The sequence below is a fragment of the Haemaphysalis longicornis genome, unplaced genomic scaffold, assembly GCF_048455015.1.
Source record: "Haemaphysalis longicornis isolate Haplotype H1 unplaced genomic scaffold, Haemaphysalis longicornis Haplotype H1 scaffold_8, whole genome shotgun sequence".
Lineage (NCBI taxonomy): Eukaryota > Metazoa > Arthropoda > Arachnida > Ixodida > Ixodidae > Haemaphysalis > Haemaphysalis longicornis.
In genome coordinates, this window is record NW_027526445.1 from 161,778,713 (window position 1) to 161,802,769 (window position 24,057).

The 24,057-nt window shown below is 51.2% G+C and overlaps 1 protein-coding gene across 2 annotated transcripts in view; it reads right to left on the reverse strand.

The window, feature by feature from the left end:
- The window catches only part of Trh (PAS domain-containing protein trachealess), a 450,481-nt gene that overhangs the window by 321,538 nt on the left and 104,886 nt on the right, over positions 1-24,057 (reverse strand). For both annotated transcript variants that reach the window (XM_077681612.1, XM_077681614.1), the window contains exon 3: positions 20,855-20,878. In XM_077681612.1, coding sequence (XP_077537738.1) covers positions 20,855-20,878 — 24 coding nt within the window. The remainder of the gene's footprint in view (positions 1-20,854; positions 20,879-24,057) is intronic.

A 24,057-nucleotide genomic window follows, 5' to 3' on the forward strand; every position in this document is an offset into this window, starting at 1 on the left:
TAAGGGTGGGGAGGCACCGTCAAGCAGTGCGCAGTCACTGCTTTTTTTCTCTTCACCCCCAGTTTGTAAGTTCAAACTGAAATATAATGATTATGATGATCTACCCTCCCCATCCTCTTTCATTTTTGTCCTTTTCTTTTTCTCTCTCTATTTGCCCCTGTCACCTAACTGTATTCCCCCCGTATGGAGTAGCAAGCCGTACCGTGAGTGGGGCTGACCTCTTCAGCTTTCATTAAAGGTTTTCTCTCTCTCTCTCTGTCTGGAGTTTGTGGCAAGTGCCCTGACACTCATGCACCTGCAAAGGAAATCAATGAGGACGGTGGTCCCTTCAAGCCTTAACAAAGCTTCGTGGAATATATTGTAGTCATATATGCAATTTCATTCACTGGCATTGGTTGCACGCGACCAATCAGACAGGCACTCATGTACCTGCTGTTCCAGTCAATAACGGCTACCACAACGTCTAGCATCAACAAAGTTTTGACATGGATCTCTTTGTCGTATGCGGAGTCGTGTGAACGGATGTTTGTTGCACGTACCCGCGGCGGTGGCGCAGCGGCTGAGGCGTTGTGCTGCTGATCCCAAGGACGCGGGTTCGATTCCCGGCCGCGGCGGCCTCTTCTCTGATGGAGCTCCATCAGAAAAGCAGCCGGCGCGGCCGGGAATCGATTTATCGGGTGTATATAAGGTATAACGCCCCGACGCTTCACAGGTGATGACGCGCGGTGTAGTGGAGGGCTCCGGATTAATTTTGACCACCTGGGGATCTTTAACGTGCACCGAAATCTCGAACACACGGGCGTTTTTGCTTTTCGCGCGAGAAGCGATACCACCCGAGGGGCGAGATTTTGGGTTCTGGGTGCTAAGGTGGTGGAAATTAATCCGGAGCACCCAACTACGGCGCGCCTCCCAGCCCAAGTGTGTCTTCGGCTTGTTAAACCTCATAATCAACCAATATTTGTTTCACGTTCCTCATGAGATACTCCACTATGCGCCCGAAGAGGAAACCAAGAACGACGATAATGGCGTCCCTTACCAACAAAGCATTGAGGTGGATCATGCAGTCATATCTGCAGTCACATAATTTAACTGCAATATGTGGCATGAGCCCCCATCAGCCGTAAAAATTATTTGCCTGGAGTTTAAGTAAAACAGAAACAACGACGGAGGCTTCCAGCATAAACTAAGCTTGGAGGAGGATCTCGTATCCTGTGCTGTGACAATTACCTAAATTTGTTGCGCGCGTCCCATATGACACACATGTGCACCTGCAGTACAAGTTTCAAACAATCATGACAGCTTTCATAATCTTTTCAGGCCGCATGCGCAGTCACATTCCCTTTAATTTCGCTGCTTGTCCCTAAACAGACACGCACTCAGAAACCCGCAGTGGAATTCCCAATCGATTATTAGAATCTACAAAATTTCACGTAATTCGGAGGCAAGACTGGACTCGAACACCGCAGGACAGGAGCGGTTGGAGGTTAATGTGAGAGACTTCCGGCCTGCAGTGGACCTAGTGGGCTGTTGATGAGGATAATAAGGACTCCTACAGCGAGAAATTGGAATGCAACTAGTATAAAACAGCCATGCAGCTTCTTAACGTTCACAGAAACCGTCTGAAGTAGCTTGTTTTTCAATGAAAACACGTCATCTCGTTCGAAAGGCAAGCCACAGCCATGTTAGAGGAATTACACAGCAGATACACAGTGTTCCTGTACTGCGTGCATGTTGGTACACAGGACCTCTCCTCCGAAGAGAAAATTTGGCGTCCACCTGAAAAGCAGGCGTACAGCTACAATTGAAAGCTGTACATATATTTCAGAAGCTTCGCAGTTGAAGAAAAAAATCGTACGATCCTGGTCCCGAATTCAGGGCCGCGATCCAGGACCAGGACAAAATTTTCCTTCCACTGCGAAGTTTCTGAGAAAGCTGTACAGCCATTCATTGTAACCGTACGCCTACTTTTCAGGTGGACGCCCAATTGTCCCCTTCGTTGAACCACACTGTACCTTGGGGGCTTTCCCTGGTCGTCAGACTGACCTTGCACTGAGCCCTCACCACATGGCCTTTTTAGGCATTCCACGTGCAGGATGAAATCAACGCTGCCGCAATCGGGGCTCGTACCCGCTCGCTGGCTGGCCTCACATACAGTTTATCCCGTGCACCCCGCGTCCCAGAGGTAACACGTTGTTCGCGCTACGCCTACAGGTGGCGCGCCGTGCCCACATGGCGTCGTCGCGTAAGGCACCTTGCCTCCACAAGACGGCAAATGTGTAGCCAGGCCGGCTGATTTCAGTTCCCTCTGCCGCGGGGCCCGATAGCTCGCCATTTTCCCGTATTGCGTGGCTCGACTCTGGGTGTATCTTGTTTATGGAAGGACGTCGGACGGTCGCGAAAAGAAGAAACGCCCAAAGAGCGCGCAGAAGTGAGCGGGTCGTCCTTATCGGAGCGTGTCCCCTTTGGTCTTAACCTTCGCTCTCCCTTCTTCTACTCCGCGTCCTCTCCTACGGCGCATCTGCCGCGGCTCGACTCCTTCTTGGGCGCTTCCCTCATTTCATATTTCGTTTTGTTTCCTCCGCGCAGCCATCCCTCCCTCTCGGCCCTTCCGGCTTATTTAAGTCGCCGACCAAGAGTCGCATGTCCGAGGGACATAAATTCTCTGCGAGAAAGAATGACCGCAGGGCCGACATTATCGCAAACCGGTCGCGTATAGAAGAGGCCCCCTCGAAATCACGTGACACTCACCTCCCCCCTCCGTTTCCATTGGAGCGCTATGTAGCCAAGTTCACCCGGCTCGATAGTTCAGCGCGCCTCTGGTCACCGTTTTTGAGAGTCGGCGGACGCGAAATGCAGATCGCACGACGGTGGTATTGATTTATGCCGTCTGCATTGGCGGGCCTTCGTTTCGGGGAACTGAAACGGAGAGGGGGATCTGGAAGGCTTAGTCGCAAAGCGGGCGAGCGAGAAGGATTGTCGGTATGTATAACTCGTTCTGGTTAGAGCAGTCGCAATGGATTCACGCGGAAGAGGCCGATGGTTGGCACAAAAGACCGAGATAAATGAAAGAGCGACAAATTCAAAGTAAAAGCCAACAACAACAGCAACAACAAAAATTCCAGGCAGAGGGATGTATACTTTGTCTCCTTTTCTGCGCACTCTCGAGAGACCTGGGCGTCGCGACCGCACTGTCCATTGAGACCGGCATTATACGAGTGGTCCCATAGAAGTTGTCCGAGGGCGGATTAAGGATTCGTGCTCGGCATTCTCAATCTGAAGCCAACTTTTTATTTTGTCTTCCGACGAGGAAAAGAAATGCAGCTAGACGGGGGGATCTTGAGTCAAAGTAAGACAAGGTGTTTTTTACACCCTCGTGGCCTGCTCGTACATTCGTTCTGCTGCATCTTGGTGGGAGGCGGATCCTTGATAAAGGGGCGGAAGCTTTGCCGCCTGACAAGAACAGAATTAGCGAGAGAAAAAAAAAGGCGGATCGTCGTGTTCCTTTGGCTGCTATGCGTGGCCGCTTCGTCCTGCGTGCACATTCAAGTGTAGCGAATGCTTTACGGGAGCGTTCATGGGCGGTGGTTGAGCAAGAAGTGAACAAATTCTGATTAATGTACACGAGTGCGTGCGTATGTATTCTGATATGGGGGAAAGGTTCGTGTATGCACGTTATAGATGGTTCCACCCATGGGGAGGAAACTTGACGCCTCCGTTTCCCTTCTCTCTTACCATTGATCACGCGCCCTCTTCAACAGTCCTACAACGACACAAATTACAGCCGTCAAATTTCCGGTGGTAGCATTTGCCAACACTTGTTAACATTCCGTCGCTTCGGTGTTGCTATTTCTCCATCACTGCAAGAAGCCTAGGAAATATGGAAGCCAGGAATTTATGCACAGGATTTTCCTCAAGTGTGGCGCCGGCACGTGCGAGTAGAAAGCAAGCACAAAAAGAACAGAACTCCCGCACGCGGTGTTCCAGGCAGGGGGCGTGCGAGCACTGCGAAGGCGGGAAATTTTAATTTCATTAGACAAACCTCCGTTCAATTCATCAAGAGAGAAGTGAGACAGGGAGGCGAAGAGCGTGATGGGTGGTAGTAATGAGCGGGTAACGGCGCCACAGCTCATTATGGCGAATCACTGCGCTGCACTTCCGATAGCTTTCACGTTAAGTGGAACGGCTTTAATTTTTGGAGGCCACTTCTTTTCCCTTACTATCGTAAACCAACCCAACGGGCGTTCCTAACTAAATGGACGCGGGGGCTGCCGGTTATATACACAGATTTCTCCTCAAATGTACCTGCAGTTTTCTTTGAGCTAAACATTGGGGAGATGTATGACAAACGCCAGCGGTTCAAGAGTTTCGAACAGGTATGAATATATAAGCCGTTTGTTTTTTGAATCCTCTGTTGCCGTCCGCTACTCCGTACCGTTGTGGGGCTCTACTTGGGTCCGTTATCTCGCTTCGCTGCCGGATTCCGGCAGTCACTAGACATTGTGACAGCAAACGAGCTACGACGACAAGGCAAGCCCCTGGAGTGCTCTGCACTTAAAATGCAGTTCAGCTGCGGCCTTCGCGCCTGTCTAGTGCACCGCCCTTCTTACCCCGTTTAGCGCGCTGATTCAACAAGATTACCTGAAAACGAGCACATTCCGAAGTAGTGATAAGGAGGAGAAGGGTTACGATGATGGCGATACCAATGCTACTTCATCTCGTTAACGTATGACTTCTCGGATATCTTCGCATACAGACAGTTACGATGATGGCGATACCGCTGCTAGTTTATCCCGTTAACGCAGACTTCTTGGCTAACTTCGTACGCTGACGATTGCGATGATGGCGATGTCAATGCTACTTCATCTCGTTAACCTATTACTTTATTTAGGGAGTGCGGTCAAGTTAGCGGCTTTCACTGTGAAGAGGTACCCGCGTCAGGCCACGTGTAGCAAATGTTGCTGGGCCTATAGTCTCGTCGTCGATTTCATAGCCTTCGCACTGTTGATTGATACCATGCCATCTCAAATCCGTAAGCAAATATGGTATAATGGGCATCGTGGCAGGAGGCAGCACGCAGCATTTGAGACAGTTCCAATTCTCATCGCGGACAACTGAACGGGGCATTCCATGTTACGTGCCATCTCTCTAAAAGGGAAATATGATTTTTGACGTGTGTATTCAACATGTTCAGACAACGAGGAATCTAGTCTGTCCGTGCGTGACCCTTGATATTTTACTTTTGCGGCGTACGAAAATGCAGTTAAAAAGACCCTAGGAGCCTTCATCTTTTCCCCTAAGACCACTTATTGCTGGCAAAAATTGCTTCCTAGCAAAGCACTCTTATAAGACAGTGAAGCCAACTTCAAAGAGTCGATGCACAGTGCTCTACATGGCTTTGTGGTGTCTTACGGAGGTTTTTAATAATAGGTGCTCTGGCCCTCACACTTTAATATTTAAACTGATTCTGTGTCACGTATAAATGGCTTTCGTGCAATACATCCGTGTATTAGTGAAGTCGGCTTTTGGAGGGCTAAGTATTGTTCAATAAGGATATACTAGGGTCTCGCGGAGGTATTTAATAAAAGGGCTCTTGGGCATTTCTGCTTAGATATGAAACCGTCTGTATGGCGCATAAAAATGTCTTCTCAGGTATGCACTTGCGTGCAGCAGTGAAGCCGACTTTAAAGGCACTCGGGGTGTATCATAGCGGCCGAGGCATTTATTCGACAATTCCAACTTGGGAGCTCCTGCAATTTTGTTTCTCTGCCTTATTCTGCCATAGAGATGCAAACGACGTATCGTTTACGGCAGCTTCTCCCCAGTAGCGCCTCCACGATTCGCCGCCCTGAAGCCCTGAGCCACGTAGCCGCTCACGTAGGCGAACGACCAACAACACGCCGTGCCGCTGCGCGTCCACGGACGGCAGCACTCAGCCGTCGCGGACGTGGAATTGCCGCAGGAGGAGTATATGGGAGCACGACCACGACGGCGTGCGCGGTGCGCGGCATTCCCGGCACGTCCCCGAGACGTGTTGACAGCGGGCCGCTAACCTCGAGCACGCTCACGGCAGTAGTCCGCGCCGTCGCCGCCTTCTGGCGGCCGCCGTGCCCTCCTAGTACACGCACGCACGCCGCGGCACGTACGACGTAGCCCGCGCGTGCCTCGGCCGCCGCAAGGGCGGCCCCGAACGGGGGCATGTTGTGGTTCCTCGCCCCGCAGACGTGGTCGCGTCTGTTACGCGCACTTGGGTGCAGCGCTCTGAACGCCAGGGGCACGGATCCGTTACGCAGGAGAGGGAATTTCCGAGGAACGGGGGTGGAGGATGCGGTCTGGGCATGCGCGGTAGCTTTATAGCACACTTGTCCATACTACAGGTCTGCTGCACGTCATTCTACAACATAGTGGCGCAGATTATGCTAACAGACGAAGTTGAACAAGAACCGCAATGACGAAGAAAAAAAATTCAGTCTCCTAAGCCCGTTCTACATAGTAAGAATTTGATTGATTGTAGGGTTTAACGCGCCGACGCAACGCAGGCGATGAGGCGAGCCGTACTGGAGGGCTCCGGATTCATTTTGACCACGTGGGGACCTTGAACGTACGCCGAAATCTCGAACACGCTGGCGCTTTTGCTTTTCACCTCCATCAGAACAGCGGCCGCAGCGGCCGGGAATCGAACCCGCGACCTCGTGCTCAGCAGCACAACGCCTTAGCCACTGAGCCACCACGGCGGGTACATGGTAAGGATTTCCCCTACGAATTCGCAGCTACGGCACCGCTGGTGCGGCAAAACGATCTTTTTTTTTTTTTTTTTTTTCCTATTTTCACTTCTGCGACAACTTGCTAAATGCCAAGCGTCGTTAACAGGAGACGTTCTACTGTTCGAAACATTTGGCAATTTGCCACAGCAACGAGAATTGATCGCGTGGCCGCCCGAGCGGCGACGCTGCTGCGAATTCGCAGGCGAAATTCGCATCATGTAGAACGGGCTTTACGCTATTCCTAAGATCACTTTAAGGCGAACTACTTACTGCCGATGGATTTAATACAGGCACATGCGATGACTCCCCAGAAGGGATACCTTGGATAGACGCGCTGTAACATCTGTCCACAGGCCCTCCACTCAGCGGCGCTATTTTCACGTCCACCGTATACATATCTTTCTTCCTCTTCCGGAGTAAATGCTTTGCCAACAACGGTTATTGACGTCAACATAAATTGACTGTCATCCGCATTTTTCGTTTTGATCATCGGCTTCATTACCCACGTTACTTTGTTATTTATTCAGTCGCCTAAATTAATTGCCTAATTAACTAAGTCATCGCTATATTTAATTTAGCCTTACCGCTTAAGTCATTCATCCTAAATAGCTGATTCACTTTGATTCACCTTAATCCCTTTTGATGCACTTAATTCGATTTGATTCACCTTAATTAACTTTAATGCACCATAGTTCGATTTGATTCACCTTAACTCCCTTTGAGGCACATAATTGATTTGATTCACCTTAATTCACTTTGATGTACCATAGTTCGATCACCTTAACTCCTTTGGATGTACCGTAATTCTATTTCGTTCCGCTTAATTTACTTTGATGTACCATAGTTGGACTTGATTCCTCTTAACTCCCCCTGGTATACCATAGCTCCATTTGATTACCCTTAATTCACTTTGATGTACGCTAATTCTCTTAGTCATCCAACTAGTCGTGCTGCGACCAACCAGCGGCGCGACGGCCGCACTAGGCCAACTCTCGCTCAGCCGCAGGCAAGGTGGTGGCGTAGCGCTGTAATGACGCATTGAGGTCCTGAGGTCCCGGGTTCTAGTCTCATACCAACTTCTCAGTGCCCTATCTCCTTCTGTGAGTTCGGAAGAATCTGACATGTGTGGACGACAAGATTTCGTGAATGTCGACTAAACAACGAAACATGTCAGGCTTGACCGAAGAAGCGATTAAAACGCGGAACTATTCCGTGGCCCGTGTGGGTGAGCGCACTACTTTTGCGCGTTCAGCATCGGCCGTGTTGCGTGCAACTGTCGGGAGATGGTGGGGCACGGAGCGAGCCCAGACGACGGCGGGATGGTCACGTGACCAGCATACGCTACCGCTGCACCACGGCGGCCACCTTGGCACGCGGCATCTTAGCCGCTGAATGAAGTGTAACGGACTCCGGCCGTGTACGCACGTGGAGGGGAACGACGAGTACGTGGACAGGCTGGAAATGTCCGAGAATCATATACGCCGAGCGAAGCAGAAAAGAAAGATGTTGTGCGTGCCTTCTACTGAACACGGCCCTCGGGGAAAACAGGAGACGGAGAAACTTAAAGACGGCTGCGTCTGTTGCCGCGTGGCAATAACAAACAGGAATTTACGGCACGGATTTGCCACCACCGCGATGCGGCACACAACGTACAGCGATGAAAAAATGAAACGCAAACACAAAAATACAAACTAGGACACACAAATATCGCGACTTCTCCCCGTGTAAGTCAAATTGACGCGTGGCTTCAATACAGTATGAATGTTTGGAAATGTCGTTTTCCAAACATACCACTAACGCGCCATTATTTTATCTCCACGAACCATATCGTTCGGTTTTGCGAGTTGTGGCTCATGTTTTCGGGTTCACTTTTCATTTGTGCATTTCTCCTCTATGAAGTAACTTCTTTCCCGTGTTGAATAGCGTGCGCTTAAAAAGGTCACTTTAAACAATGCTGTGGAACTTTCATTGTGGCTGCATCACTGAGTCCATGGAACCCATCTTGTTAATGCGAAAGCATTGCTTGAGTCGGCGGGCTGAAAAGCGGTGCTGTCGTCGGCGTCGTAAATACATGGGAGGCAAAATGGCGATGGCAACACGAGAACAAAAGTAAAAAGGTAGCGAATTAGGCGAGTTGGAGTGCGTACACGATGGTCAGCCCAGACGAAAACCGGACAAGAAGAGCAAGAACGACGCTTCAGCGCAGACGAAAACCGGACAAAAAGAGTAAGGATGACGCTTGTGTCGTCCTTACTCTTTTTGTCCTGTTTTCGTCTGCACTGACCATCACGTACGCACTCCAACTCGCCCAATTCGCTACCTTATTGCAGTTCATCACTAGTTCAACGCAGCGCTTGTGTCGTCCTTACTCTTCTTGTCCGCTTTTCGTCTGCGCTGACCATCATGTATGAATAAAAGTGAACTCAGCTGACAGAAAAATAAAAATCAAAGCCGCTTTCTTAAGAGAACGCTAGTTAATACGCGAATTTTTCACCCATGCAACCTGAGTCAAAGTCAGTCCAAAATTTAAACTGCTGCGACCTTGTTGAAATGGCTTAATAGCACAGGCGCCGGCTTCATAACGCGGGGGACACTGGTTGACTTCCGACCGCGAGGAGAGCTTTTTTTTTCTTTCTTTCCTTGAGGCGCTGAATGTGCTTTTGCGGAAACCCGCTGTGTAGCTATAGGCTTTCCTGAGGTGCGTTTTGTGCGTAACGATTTGGATTTTGAACTCTGAGTTTGCACTTTGAAGACATTGGCTTTCGGCCAGAGAAAGCTTCGCGTTTCAACCGTCTTTCACTTAACCCACGATAATCATCATCATCGTCAGAGAAAGTTGGCTTTCCTGCAGTGCGTTTTCGAGCAACGTCGCCATCAGTGACGCACAAACAGCTTCGCTTCAAAATTTTGTAAATTTGGGCGGATACGGGAGTCGAACCCTGGGCCTCCGAAACGCGAGACGGGAACTGCATTCCTAACGCCTAACGACTAAAAGCGGACCTAGTGAATGCGTTGTAGCTGCCGACTCAGGAACGTGGGTCAGAGACATGTGCACAAGTAATGTACACAGAAACATGTGCACGAGTAATGTACACAGAAACGTGTACACGAGCTACGCGAGTAATTTTAGTGCGCGAACTACACGAGTAGCAATTAGGTAACCGTCAAAGTACGCTCCCTCTAGATGTGCTCTTTGCTTCGAAATGCAAACCAGAATATGTGCCCGCTTGACGTTAGTAGTGCCATCATGCGGCATCCACTCAAACCAGTAATCGTACGGCGCTGCACCAACAGATGGCGCGGGAACGCTGCTAACGTGGGTATGTGCCAGCCAGACGTTACGCTTTGACCTCTAACGTCGACCGGCGCCCGCAGTTCGACGTACGATGAGCTCGACGTTGCTTGGCACGTCGAATGTTTCAACGTTGCTGGTACGAGCCGCGAACATTTGAGGGGCCAACAAGTTTCCGCGTGGCCGCACACACGCGGCTACGCCGCCGGGGAGGATACTTCGCACCCTGCGATGTCCCGCCGTTGCCAGGGCGAATTTCGCCGATCGATGCGGCGAGAAAACAAACGGAAACAACAGAACTATTTCGTGATCGCCCACACAGGACACGTCGTCGAGGAGGGACGAGCACCGGAAGGCCTTCTGCTCGCAAAAAGCCTCTCGCACCAACCAACACAGACAAGACGAGGAGAGTAGATGAGGAGCCCTGGTGACGTCATATGTCGCGTCCACTCTGCTGACGTGATTAGTCAAGTAAAAAAAACAACCGTCAGCTGGCGGGATGGAAGCAGGCGGTGTCTAACTAATCACCTGGCAGGAGTACGGCGAGTTCCTTGGCCTGCTCATCGAGTGAGTGTAGTTCGTTCACGCACGGACGGAACTCGGCTGTGCTGCAAAGAAAGCGATAAAGAGTAACGGCGAAAAGGTGCAACGAAGAGGGCGAAGCTTCAGTGCTAAAAAAGAAGCGAGAGAACGACGGTAACTGACGCGGAGGGAGCCGGTCGAAGCCGGAGCGGATCGCGCGTGCGGCAAACGGGCCGCCCTCTTGGAAAGCGAGCGGCGAGGAACGCGCCTTGGAGTTGTTGTATTATTGTAAGGAGCTGCAGACAACGCGGGGGACGAGACCGAGGAGGCGTCGGCGCCACACGCAGACGAAGATCACACAGGCTTGCCTGCCTCCAGCGGGTCACGTAAAGCGCCTGGGCCCCGTCACTCGACACCTCGTGCGATCGCCGCAGACGCTCTTCGGAACGGCCACCGGAATTCGGGGAGACCCGTTCGAGCGACGTCTGTTTCCTCGACGACGCCGGCGCACGAGAGTTATGTCTGGGTTTGTGTGTGTGTGTGTGTGGTGCGCGCCGTGAGTGAACGCTGTGAAATGAAGACGACTCTCCCACGCCGCCCGCTCCGAAAAGAACTCTTGCGTGGCGGTGGATGCCTGCAGCCACCCTCCCCATTCTTTTCTATATGTACACTTCTTTTCCTTCTCTCTCGATTCTGCCAATAAAGTCAGTCTGGAAACGGAACCCAACGAGGAAGCATCTTCTGTTTTAGGCTCCTGCACGCGTGGCTTCGCCACCCCGCAACGATACGTGCAGAAGAGCGGTAACTTGTTTTCGTATAGATTATGCTGCTAAGCAAGTTATCTACAAGATCGTAAGAGAGAAGAAGAACTACAACAATATTGTCTGGTGCCGAAACCCGGGAGGAGGGACTTCAAAAAAGATGGACGTCAGCCGCCTCAAACGCAAGCGGACCGTGGTGCGATCGTCGACTACAAAGCTGATCAACGACATCACCGACAAGAGGGACTCCGCATCAATCGGTGAGCTGGAATCCAATTTGGACCTTCTCTCTCTTAAAGAAAGATCTCTGAAAGAACTGGATGAAGAAATCCATACAGTCATTGAAGTGGAAGAGCTGGAAGACGATGTAGCAAGCGCTGAATCCTACGCTGAGAAAATCATCGTAGCCAAAAGCGAAGTCAGAAGCTGGATAAAAGATCTGAAGTCCGGCAATGAAAAGGCAGCAGCTACTGCAGCAACGCGGCAGACAGATCCCAGGCAGCAGGCAGAAACGAGCATGACTCCGGTTCCCCCCGTACAAGTCGTGAGGCTTCCAAAGTTGGAAATTTCTAAATTTGGAGGAGAACTGAGAAAGTGGCAAGGATTTTGGAGCCAATTCAACTCTACTATCCACAGCAACCCCACTTTGTCAAAAATTGACAAGTTTAAATATCTGAACAGCTACATGACAGCGAAGGCAGCGGCGGCCATCGCAGGGCTTGACCTATCAGAGGCAAATTATGACGTAGCCCTTACCATCCTTCAAGAAAGATTCGGCCGAAAGGAAATGATAATCGAGGAGCACATGTCGCGCTTGCTTCATGTGAAGCCGGTTCAGGATGTACGAAACCTCGACAAACTGCGTGGGCTCGTCGACGAAGTGCAGACGGAAGTCAGAAGTTTAGCCGCATTGGGAGTGAGTGCTAGCACATACGGCGTGCTATTGCTGACCGTACTCAAGAAGGCTGTGCCAGCTGATCTTTGCCTCGAATATTACCGAAGGCACGATGAAACAAAAGAGGGCAGCGAGGTAGAAACATTCTTGCTTTTCCTAAGAAAAGAGGTAGAAACGCGCGAAAAGATACAAGCAGCTGACTCCAGACACCGCGAGCCTACCGCTGCTCCCAACCGACACAAGAGTGGCTTCAAAGGATCGCATGCGCCTTCTGCTGCTTTGTTGAACGCCGTAACGGATAAAGACAGCACAGGATGCGTGTTCTGCCGCTCTTCCAACCACGACGCTGGGAGCTGTGATTCTCGGATGTCGGTTTCGGAAAAGCGGGAACTTCTAAAGCGCGACAACCGTTGCTTTCGCTGCACAAGAAAAGGACATAGGTCTAAAGAATGCCGAACAGCCAGATGGTTGAAGTGCGCAAGTTGCGGGGGGAAACATCTCACCACGTTGTGTGATCCCAACATGTCGGGCGCTGACAACACGGCCAAAGAGAATGCAACCGTAACAACAGTGACAGAGCCAAAGACAGTGTTGCAGTCGTCACTGGATGCTCGTAATCACGGGTCACAGGTGTTTCTTCAGACAGCAAAGGCTTGGGCTGAGGGCCAACAAAAGCGTACACTGGTGAGACTTCTCCTTGATGGAGGTAGCCAACGTACATTCATACGAAGCGACCTGTCCAAGAATCTGCAGTTGAAGGTCCTAGGCGAAGAGGAGCTGAACATTTTTACGTTCGGAGGCGCGGAAGCTGCGAGGCATACCAAGTCACGTCGAGTCGAGCTCTGGCTCCGAAGCCAGCATGACAGAACAGAGGTGCGGGTTGAAGCTCTCGAGGTGCCCTGCATATGTGCAGATCTTATGCCTGTTCCATCGGACGCAGACGTTTTGCGAATGCTAGAGGAAGGAATGAAAGTCGCAGACGTTTCACACGGTGATCACAGTGACGAGGGGATCGGTCTCTTGATTGGGGCTGATTTCTACTGGGCAGTGGTCACGGGATCGGTCAGGCGACTGGCTCCTAAGCTCATGGCAGTGGACACTGCTTTTGGGTGGACTCTGCAAGGCGAGGTTGGCACGACCCGATCTACGGCAATTTGTTCCACTGCGACAAGTGTGATGAGAGCGAGCGTGAGTGAAGAAACAGACAAAGATATAGCTTCACAACTCCGCTCTTTCTGGGAGCTTGAGCACCTTGGTATCAACGAAACCGAACGAGTTTGTCCCGAAGATGCCGTTCTTCAGCATCATAAAGAAACGGTCCGGTTTGAAGACGGTCGCTACAAGGTATCGTTCCCGTGGAAGCCAACAGCAACGGAATTGAGCGACAACCAAGAATGTGCTGCCAGGCGTCTAAAGTCTCTAACAACACGCCTAAGCAAGAGCGAGCACCTAATGCAAGAATACGATACTTCCATCCGTGACTACATTAAGAAGGGCTTCGCGGAGGAGGTGGAAGAAAACAAAGGCAGTACAAGCCCGGTGTACTATATGCCACACCAAGCTGTTGTACGTCATGACAGCCAAACAACTAAGCTAAGGGTTGTTTTCGATGCCTCGTCAAGCACCAACAATCGCCCCTCTCTGAACGACGTTTTGGAGAGTGGGCCAAATTTGAATCCTGAGCTCATTGACGTACTGACCAGATTCCGCACCCATAACATCGCTATTGTTGCGGACATCGAGAAGGCTTTCTTGCAGATATCTTTGGCCAAGACGGATAGGAGCGCGGTGCGTTTCCTGTGGTACGAAGGAACGCCAAAGATCGGGGAAGAACTTCCTCCAGTCGTGACCTACCAAATGACAAGAGTGCCCTTTGGCGTAACTTCAAGCCCATTTCTTTTGGCAGCGACGTTGCACCATCACCTAAGAAACCTGCCTGAGCAGTACGACGGAACGGCGGATATCCTACGCCGTCACCTTTACGTTGATGACCTCGTGACTGGAGTGGACAGCCGGGAACAAGCGACGAAGCTGTGCCAGGAGGCAACTACTATTATGGGACAAGCAGGAATGAAACTGCACAAGTGGATGTCCAACGATGCCGAGCTGCTAAACTCATTGGAACAGGGTGCTGTTCAGCAGCAATACAATGACTTCGGACATGCTGCGGCCGCAAAGGTGTTGGGAGTGGGCTGGAACCCCCAAAGCGACGTGTTCGAATACAGGTTGACCGCCCTCATCGATTTTCTCTCCGCCAGAGTGGACAATAAGAGATTTGTGCTCCAAGTGTCAGCGAGAATTTTCGATCCATTTGGATTCCTGTCCCCCACCACAGTGAATGTTAAGATGATGTTTCAAAGACTGTGGGAGCTGGGAGTAAAATGGGATGAACTTTTGCCAAGTAGTTTGCAAACCGAGTGGGATCAGTGGTGCAGCGAGCTTCCGCTCATTCAACAGATTACAGTGCCACGCATGATCGCCGCGGATTTCGGGGACGATCAAACAAAGAAAGTGCTGCACGTTTTCTGTGATGCAAGCCCCAAGGCCTACGGCGCCGTTGCATACATCGTAACTACATCAGCGTCGGGAGAGGTAGGCGTCAGCTTGATAATGGCTAGAACCCGAGTGGCACCTCTGAAACGACTCTCTTTGCCCCGACTCGAGTTAATGGGAGCCCTAATAGGCGCGCGGCTGTGCCAATGCCTCGTAAAGACGCTGCGAATGGAGCACGCTCGGGTACGACTCTGGACGGACTCTACAGTGGCCATGTACTGGATCAAGGGTTCCGCCAGCCGATGGAAACCATTCGTGGCTAACCGAGTTACAGAGTTGCAAACACTGACCAACCCTGAAGATTGGGGGCATTGCCCTGGAGCGGACAACCCTGCGGATCTCTTAACACGCGGCATACTGCCCTCGGCATTGGTGCAGAGCGCACTATGGTGGAGAGGGCCCCAGTGGCTACTGAATGATGAGTCAGGCTGGCCGATGCTGGGTAATCAGGCGTCACAACAAGCGGATTCCTACAAAGAGGAAATGAGAGTGGCTGCAATGCCAGTGATGTCTCCATCGCAAGACCCGATCCTGAATCTCAAGGATCATAGTTCGTTCAACAGGATACTTAGAGTGACTGCTTGGGTCCTCCGTTTTGTGGACAACTGCCGGAAGAAAGATGAAAAAAGGAAGGGGTCACTCACAGCTGAAGAAATAATCACCTCTGAAAGGTACTGGTTGGCGACCATCCAAAAAGAAGCCTTCGGCGACGACATCTCGAACCTGCTCACTCAAAGACCGCTTTCGAAGAAATCTCCTGTGTACCTATTTAACCCGTACATCGATGAAGACGGGCTCATGAGGGTAGGGGGGAGATTACACTTCAGCCAGAACAGCGAAAGTACGAAGCATCCAATAGTGCTCCCCGGCGACCACCCGTTCACTTCCCTGCTCATACAGAGAGAACACCTACGGCTGTTGCACTCCGGCGTGCGGGACACCCTCGCTCAATTGAGAGAGTCATACTGGATCCTCAGGGGGCGGCAGGTCGTGAAGAAAGTTGTAAATCAGTGCCTGAAGTGTCGGAAACAAAGTTGTCCCCCGGCGTCCGAGCAAGTGGCACCGCTTCCTGCCGATAGAGTAACACAGGGGAACCCGTTTGACGTCGTTGGAGTCGACTTCGCTGGCCCGCTGATGTGTCGGGAGAGCGGTGGGACGAAGAAATGTTACATCGCCCTCTTCACATGTGCCGTAACGCGTGCAGTGCACCTCGAGCTTGTCAGTGATCTTTCGGCTACCGCCTTTCTATTGGCCTTTAAGCGCTTCGTGGCACGTCGAGGAATGTGCACTACGGTCTACTCTGACAATGCGCTCACATTTAAAAGATCATCAAGAGACCTCAAGTTGATGTTCGACTCACTGCAGTCGGAAGAAACTCTATCTTACTTCGCTGACCACAGAATTAGGTGGAAATACATAGTTGAAAGGGCCGCTTGGTGGGGTGGATTTTGGGAGCGCCTGGTGAGATCGGTAAAGGTGTCGCTGCGCAAGGTGCTGGGTCGGAGCAGCCTAAACTTCGAAGAGTTGACAACAATTCTCAACGAGGTGGAGGCAGTCATCAACTCGCGTCCATTGACGTTCGTTTATTCCGAAGCTGATGAGCCTGAACCGCTGTCGCCGGGTCACTTCCTCGTGGGGCGAAAACTCACTGCTCTGCCACCGCATCGTCTTCCGGCCGCAACATCTCCAGGTGGCCAGCAACTTGTTCGGCGCTGGAGATACCGCAGCACCATCGCGGACAACTTCTGGCGAAGGTGGCGCAAAGAGTACCTGTTGGAGCTGAGATCGGCACACCTGAGCAGGCCTACCGTGTCAAGTGGCCTACAAGCTGGTGACTTGGTGCTCTTAAAGGAAGATCACCTAAAAAGGCATCTATGGAAAACCGGTCGAATCACGGAAACCTTCAAGGGAAGAGATGGCCTCGTGCGATCTTGCAAGCTCAGGCTACCCGGGGGAGCAGAGGTCAGACGGCCCGTACAGTTGCTGTATCCCTTGGAACTTTAAGAAAAAAGAAAAACCATGAGCGCAAGAAAACGCTCATCCGGGGGAGATTGTTGTATTATTGTAAGGAGCTGCAGACAACGCGGGGGACGAGACCGAGGAGGCGTCGGCGCCACACGCAGACGAAGATCACACAGGCTTGCCTGCCTCCAGCGGGTCACGTAAAGCGCCTGGGCCCCGTCACTCGACACCTCGTGCGATCGCCGCAGACGCTCTTCGGAACGGCCACCGGAATTCGGGGAGACCCGTTCGAGCGACGTCTGTTTCCTCGACGACGCCGGCGCACGAGAGTTATGTCTGGGTTTGTGTGTGTGTGTGTGTGGTGCGCGCCGTGAGTGAACGCTGTGAAATGAAGACGACTCTCCCACGCCGCCCGCTCCGAAAAGAACTCTTGCGTGGCGGTGGATGCCTGCAGCCACCCTCCCCATTCTTTTCTATATGTACACTTCTTTTCCTTCTCTCTCGATTCTGCCAATAAAGTCAGTCTGGAAACGGAACCCAACGAGGAAGCATCTTCTGTTTTAGGCTCCTGCACGCGTGGCTTCGCCACCCCGCAACGATACGTGCAGAAGAGCGGTAACTTGTTTTCGTATAGATTATGCTGCTAAGCAAGTTATCTACAAGATCGTAAGAGAGAAGAAGAACTACAACAGGAGTCTTGCGAGTCACGTCTCGGCGGCCCATCGTCGAGCGGGCGGCCCCAGATCTACGCTGCGCGCAACGAAACCGCGCCCGGGTCCGACGGCGCCTATCGTACGCATGTAAGGTTCCCCACTTCGCCTCGTCCGTCTAGCTTGCGTACTTACTAACCTTCTGTTGTTCCTTTTTCTTTGAACTTCTCTCTTTTCATTCGCCGCTTTGCGGGCCTTATTCGCATTTGCAGCCTGCGTTACGCAGCAATAATTGAAATTATCACGTTCGGGACAAACGTTTTGGAAGGCGCGAATTGTTATTTAAAATTTCATGTAGTCAACGGGGTGGTTGATGCATGTTTGCTCAGTGAAGCACAGTTGAGGCCGGGAGCACCGTTATATCGGCTTTTGAGCTTCGAGCTATCGAAATCTATCTCTCACCTAATCTAGCTTCGATAATCTAATCTATTTTATTCCAATTGCTCTCAGCTGTCCATCGACGACGAATGATAAACGACGTCGCAAGGCTTCGTTCGATTAGTACTGGCGAGACGCTCGCTTCTCGTTGCTAGAGCGCAGGGATATAAAGACAAGAGGAGCAGACAGGGGTGGGGGTGCAACAAAAAAGAGCTCCGGGAGGCGCCACAAATTTCCCCGCGACAGCGCGACGATGCCGTCACCAAAGACAATAGCCCAGAGACTCTGCCCCTTTTGTTCCAAAGTCAGTTCCGAAAGCGACACCTCCTCTCCCTCCACATTTCCCTTTCCCTAACACCGGCTGCGCTGTGTCCGTGGAATCATTGTTCCACCCACCCGCGGACAGAATAGCGCACGTTGGTCAACCCTGCCTTCACTCCGACCGAACAGAGCTGTTCGGAAAGGAGGTTCTTTGTTACCTCTTTATCTGCAAGCAGAGCCTCTCGCACGCATTACGGGCTCATTGCGCTACCGTCTGCGACGCTCAGCGTACGAGCACTTGCAGTGCCGGACAGCTGGCCAGCTGGTCGAAGAAGAAAGAACGTAAAAAAAGGAACGAAGGAGGGAGAGGAGGCGCCCTTTGTAGCCCCATCCCTCTCCCCCCGCAGTCTCGAGAGATATGGACGCGGGCTGAGCTACCGTGGTTGCTTGCACGCGGGTGACGGCGGTGGGGGGTCGTGGACCAACTTCTGGCAACATTCTGACCGCGCGGAGGCCATTAGGAAGAAAACAAGAAGGGGCTCTAAGCCGCCTTGGGAAACAATTAGAATCGACGGGGATCCAGACAAGGGACACCCTTGGCCGTTGGTGTCGCTGCTGGGGGCAGGAGCGAACGGGCCGGCGGGGACCCTGGAACTCATTCGACCCTCGTGGCGAAAGATAATACGGCCTCCTGGCGCGACTGAAGGAAAATGCTCGGCCTCGGAGGGTAAAATAGCTCTTTACGGCCACTTCAACTCACGTGGTGTGGCTTTGGAGACATCTTTGATATCACTTGACCTCCATCTTGCCTTCTGGCCTGGCAGACTTTTCTCCTAAACTTCTGTTATGTTCGATGAAGCGCTGGCGGGCCTTGCGGTCATGCGAGCATGTTCGAGTGAATTTCATCGCGTTCTCGTGAGCTATTTTTCGGGAAACAACCGCAGTGTAAACCCAGATAGTTTGTTTGCGAATGAGCACAACAAGCCCGACTGCTCGTCAATATCAACACGACGTCGAAGGTTTTAAAAGTTAAAGAGCTATACTTCAGCCGCAACCTGTGGCGCAAAGGTACATCGTTACCAGTCTGTGGCCTCGCCGTGATGAGAAACTTCCGTTTCGGGTTCATTACCCACCATCACCACAATGCTCTTACGAGCTGCATATATGGCTTGAAACTATCTTGAAAATTGCTACGCACGTAGTGTATATATCGATATGAAGGCCTCTCTAATCTTTTAAGACACTCCGAATCGAATAAAGAGGCAGGTGGGAGCGAGAAAGAGATCGATACAAATAAACTAATTACACAGCAAGATCGATCTTGTGTACAAAGTAAGAACTAACACGGGCTCTCGCCAAGCCATCTGCTTAGTAAAAGACACTCGTATCACGCACTGAAACCGGCCGGTCCCAGTGAGTGCGTATGGGCCATCCATACGAAACTGCCGCGAGGCGTTCCCAATAACCTGACCGTAAAAAGCCGGCGGTCGATCGCACACCCGTCTCCTACATTTTGCATTACAACTCCCCGCTTCTGCGCTGTGTATATAAGGCTGATTACTCTCGTACGGTACGGCCAGCCTGCTCTCTTCAATACCAGGTGCTTCGATCTGAGAACTTCCTCCTATGTACACATCCATGTTTTTTCTGTTTTCGTCTCTATCTCGTATTGCTTCCCGCGTTTCCTTGTTTCAGGAGCTCGCCGTTTCTTCGCATAGAGTCTAAGAGTGGCGCAGTCGACAGGACTGGGAACTGCCACCGCCGTCGAGCGAGCAGCTAGGGGCTCTCGCGAGATTTGATTCGGACGGATCGTGACCGCCATACGGTTCCAGGGACCCAGCGTTCCGCCCGTGAAAAAGGGGGCCCCGGCGAAAAGATAACTTTGGAACCGATCCGTGGCACGTACGGGAAATGAAGGGAAAGGCGGCAGACGGAGCCGGGTATCTCCCAATGTCGGGGCTAAAAGACGAGAGAGAGAAGTGAGCGTTTTCGGTACGCCCAATTCTTCGCGGCCGAAAAAGACACGCAAGAAAAAGCTGGCAGTTGTTTCTTGTTGCTAGTTTGCACATCGCCGCGATCATTATGTATGGTTTACGGGTGGCATATTTTTACGGCTGAGTTCCTTGTTTTAGCGATGGTAGATTTACTAATTAGTTATGATATACATACGATGCATTTTTCATTAACCGGCGTGTGCGCATCCTGTCGCGTATCCACAAGAGCAGGCTATGAGCTCTATGGCGACGGGCGCGCCCACTGTACGCCCGAAGTGCAGATTACTTGATAACTGCATAAAGACGTCTCGCACAATGCGTGTGTGGATCTCAATATCAAATTGCGTACACAAAACATGCGGGAACAGTGTATAAGTAAACCCTGTTTTCACCAGTTTTAGGGTATTGCGATTGGTGGTTTGTAAACAAAATAATATGCCATTGCATTATTCGCCAGAAATGAGTCAGGTTATGAACGTTGCACCGAGCAAAGCTTCTAAATGGCACTTCTGATTTAGGGGCGTGGTTAACAGAAATTTACACGTAGGCACAAACTTTCCGGCAGCATCATTACAACCCAGGACATTTGCTACTAGCCTCTAATTAGTGCGCAGGGAATTAAATCTCAGAATTTAAACTGCCCTGTATTTACTCCCTCTGACAGAAGTGTCACGTGGTATGCGTGTAGAGTTTTGTTAAAAAATAATTTGCATTCCTAGTGGTGTGAAAGGAAGGAAATCATGCATCTGCATCACTTGCACTTACATAACCATGGAGGAGTCCAGATATCTGTAAAGAGAGAAAAAAGATACGGCATACTTAGCGTCAAAAGTCGTGGAATCGACGGCATCGTGTACAACCCGTTTCAGAAAGCACATGCAAAAGAATCAACTGTTCAAATGTCATTAATCGTGTGTTCGTCATGTTAGCGAGAATTCTTGTCATGCTAATTTTGGAGCGTTTTTATTCTGTGATACAAGGTAAAAATTTATTGTAAGGATAAATATAAACATCCAACTCATGAACGACGCACTTTTGTAGTACATACACACACACACACGTATACACGCACATACACAAAGTGGGGTTAAGGTTTTACGCTGGCGTGCGTCCATTCTAGGAACCTGTATAGCGTACTTCCCTGCAATAGTCTTTATTCAGAGGGAAAGCCGACTACATGACGGACGAAATGGAGAAAAGCAAGTTCTGTAAGAGCATTTTTACAAAGACTTGTCAGTGTTCTCAAATGCAACGCTCGCATTGCCCACATCGCTCTGAGGAGATTGGTTAGCGAAGAAACTGTATGTGAACAAATGGCAGGTTCTATGAAAAAATTCAACAAAAACTAATCTCGTGTTAACAGCGTGCACGTCGGCCTAACAGGTGTTGCGTACTCCCAATTTCAGCATCAGAGATTTAACAAATGTCTTACTGAACAAGGCAGCAAGCAAGGAAGCTATGAAGCAAGCGAGCAAGCAGTGAATCCTGCATTCTAAAGACGTGGCAGGAAGCTCTTATCCATTCTTAATAATTCCCCTCCCTCGTATATGTTGGGGATTGGCCATGTGAGGGGGTGAGGGGGTCGGGTTTGTGCGAGAGAGCTTAATTAATTGCTGCAGTAGTGGTAACCATTAGGATGCCGATATTTGCACCGCCTCATTTGGGCGTTACTATTTTTTCTTTGTTCCCGAACTGCCTGGATATGAAGCTCGTGGTACTGTGCTGCCTTTGGTGTGCTCTCGGTATTGCTTATTGGTAGCTGATACCACCAGTAATAAATTGGTACAGTCAAAATAAAAGCGGTACACAGGAGGTTTAGCTGGATGGTTACTTTTTTTCTCTCGGTAATGTGTAGAGGCGGCCTTTTGAAACCGCAGCTCCAGAAGCTTCTTCCTCGCACCGTAGCCAGCAACACGTGCAGGGCGCACGATCTGCGGAACCCACGCAGGTGGCGCTGGGGAGCAGCGGTCAAAGTGTTTCCGGCGCAGTCACACCAGGGCGACCGTGAAAAGCATCGCCTGCGCACGCGACGTATCGTAGGAAGTTTGCTGGCTTGAAAGCGGAGGACGATACACTTCTCCATCGGCTCCCTGCGCTCACGAACACTGCTCGTACGCACGCACCACGGACACGTATGTACGCGGAAGAACCGCGCCCGCCAAATGGACGCGCGGCACGCAGCAGACGATCCGAGTAGCAGACGACGCGCAGCCGAGTGCAGACGACTGCGATCCAAGGTGGAGCAGACGACGCGCGGCGGAGTGTTCAACGAGCGGGCTCCGTCTCTCGCGGTGGGCCGTGACATCTTTTGCCGCACCGTTGCGGAAGCTTGAAAAGAGAAAACGATAGCTGTGACTAATTTCTTTCTTCACGCTTCGAGTAGCGTAGTTTTCGTGGCACGTGTCCTCACAGGCCCCGCTTGTGAAATGATAAAGCGATAAAGCGCCCTCTGATATGACAGCCAAACAGTGAGTGGTTTTGCTTACCAGCAGGGGAGGGCGGATATAAATGGCCACAAAGCGCTAGACTTCCCTAGCGCAAATATTTGCTCGCCCCCTTTTAAAAGCACCGAGGGAACCGCGGAATGAAGAGAGAGGTAGCGGGCGCAGCGTTCTCAGAGGAGACGTGATTCCTGAACGATTAATGTGACGTCGTCGCGGTCGTCGGAACAGGCAGCGGAGCAAGACCCAGTAAAGGTGCTGACCACGACACTCATTTCAACGGAGGTCAAATGTCCCCTTTATTCAGCTAAGGTCACGCAGGGAAACGATCTGTAGTCTACGGTTTGTCTCGAGCGCAGTTTTTCTCAGGGGTCACGTGTTTCAGTGACACTGTGGGGCGAGTGAAAATTTGAGCCGTTAGACCAAGACGCACGTATACGCCCGATTGTTCGGAGGGGAGCTCGGTTTGACCCTGACCCGGTTTAACCATGTACGAGCCCGAGGCGCTGTCTTCACAGACGTGTTTGGATATCGCGACACGCTGTTCTTTCGCAGCCTGTTCTAAGTTAATTAGAACGGCTAACTCTGGCTGTTTTCAGCAAACACATGCTACTAAATAGGTTGTCTGTTAACGAAATGTCAAGTCGTCTGTCTCGTACGCTGACCATGTACACTCGGCAGTTGGCCCCCCGACCAACAACACCCCATCGTTTCCCTCACCCACAGCCACTAATTCTCTCCTAACCTCCACAAGTATCCTTTCTCCCCCACTACCGACTATCCCGCCGAAAATTCCCACCGCCTTATCTATAAAACTCTCGTGGCCCGAGGAAACCACACTCCGAAATCTATCGACCAAAACACCCTCAACACTATCAAAACACCCTCCTCCAAGCCATGTTTTCTACACAATACACAGCCACATGTCAGCACTGCCCACAATTAGCCACTCTCTTCCACATTATAGCTGCATGCTGACACTATATGCTGACACATTATAGCTGCATGCTGCTGGATGGAGCTTCTGTAGCGTTGTCCCTGGCGTACCAGCAAAAATCCGCCCCCCCCCCCTCTACCATGATTGGCAAACGCGGTCGCGTCTTTACGTGACAGCTTCGCCTAACATAAACTAGTCTTTCTTTTTTTATTTATTTCTCTCCCCTCGTTCTTTCTTCCTTTCTTCCTTTCTTCCTTTCTTCCTTTCTTTCTTTCTTTCTTCCCGTCGCGTCCCTGCGCTGTTCTAACCAGTTAAACGAAGTCATTTAGCGCATGTACGTGGAGTTGGCCCTTCTCACCAATGTTACGATTCGTAGCGAATGGCTTCGGCGCCACTCAGTGCGCGCGTGGTATGCCGGCGTGTATTGCAGAGAAGTTTCGTGTCTGTTGCGGTGAAGCCAGCGCATCGGACAAGTGGCGACACGACGGAGTCTCTTCATTCAGCGAGCACTCGAAGCGATGATACAACCCGCGGCGGTTGCGAGATCCGGCTGCCGTCGGCGAACCTCGGGCGTCGGTTCAAATCCTCCT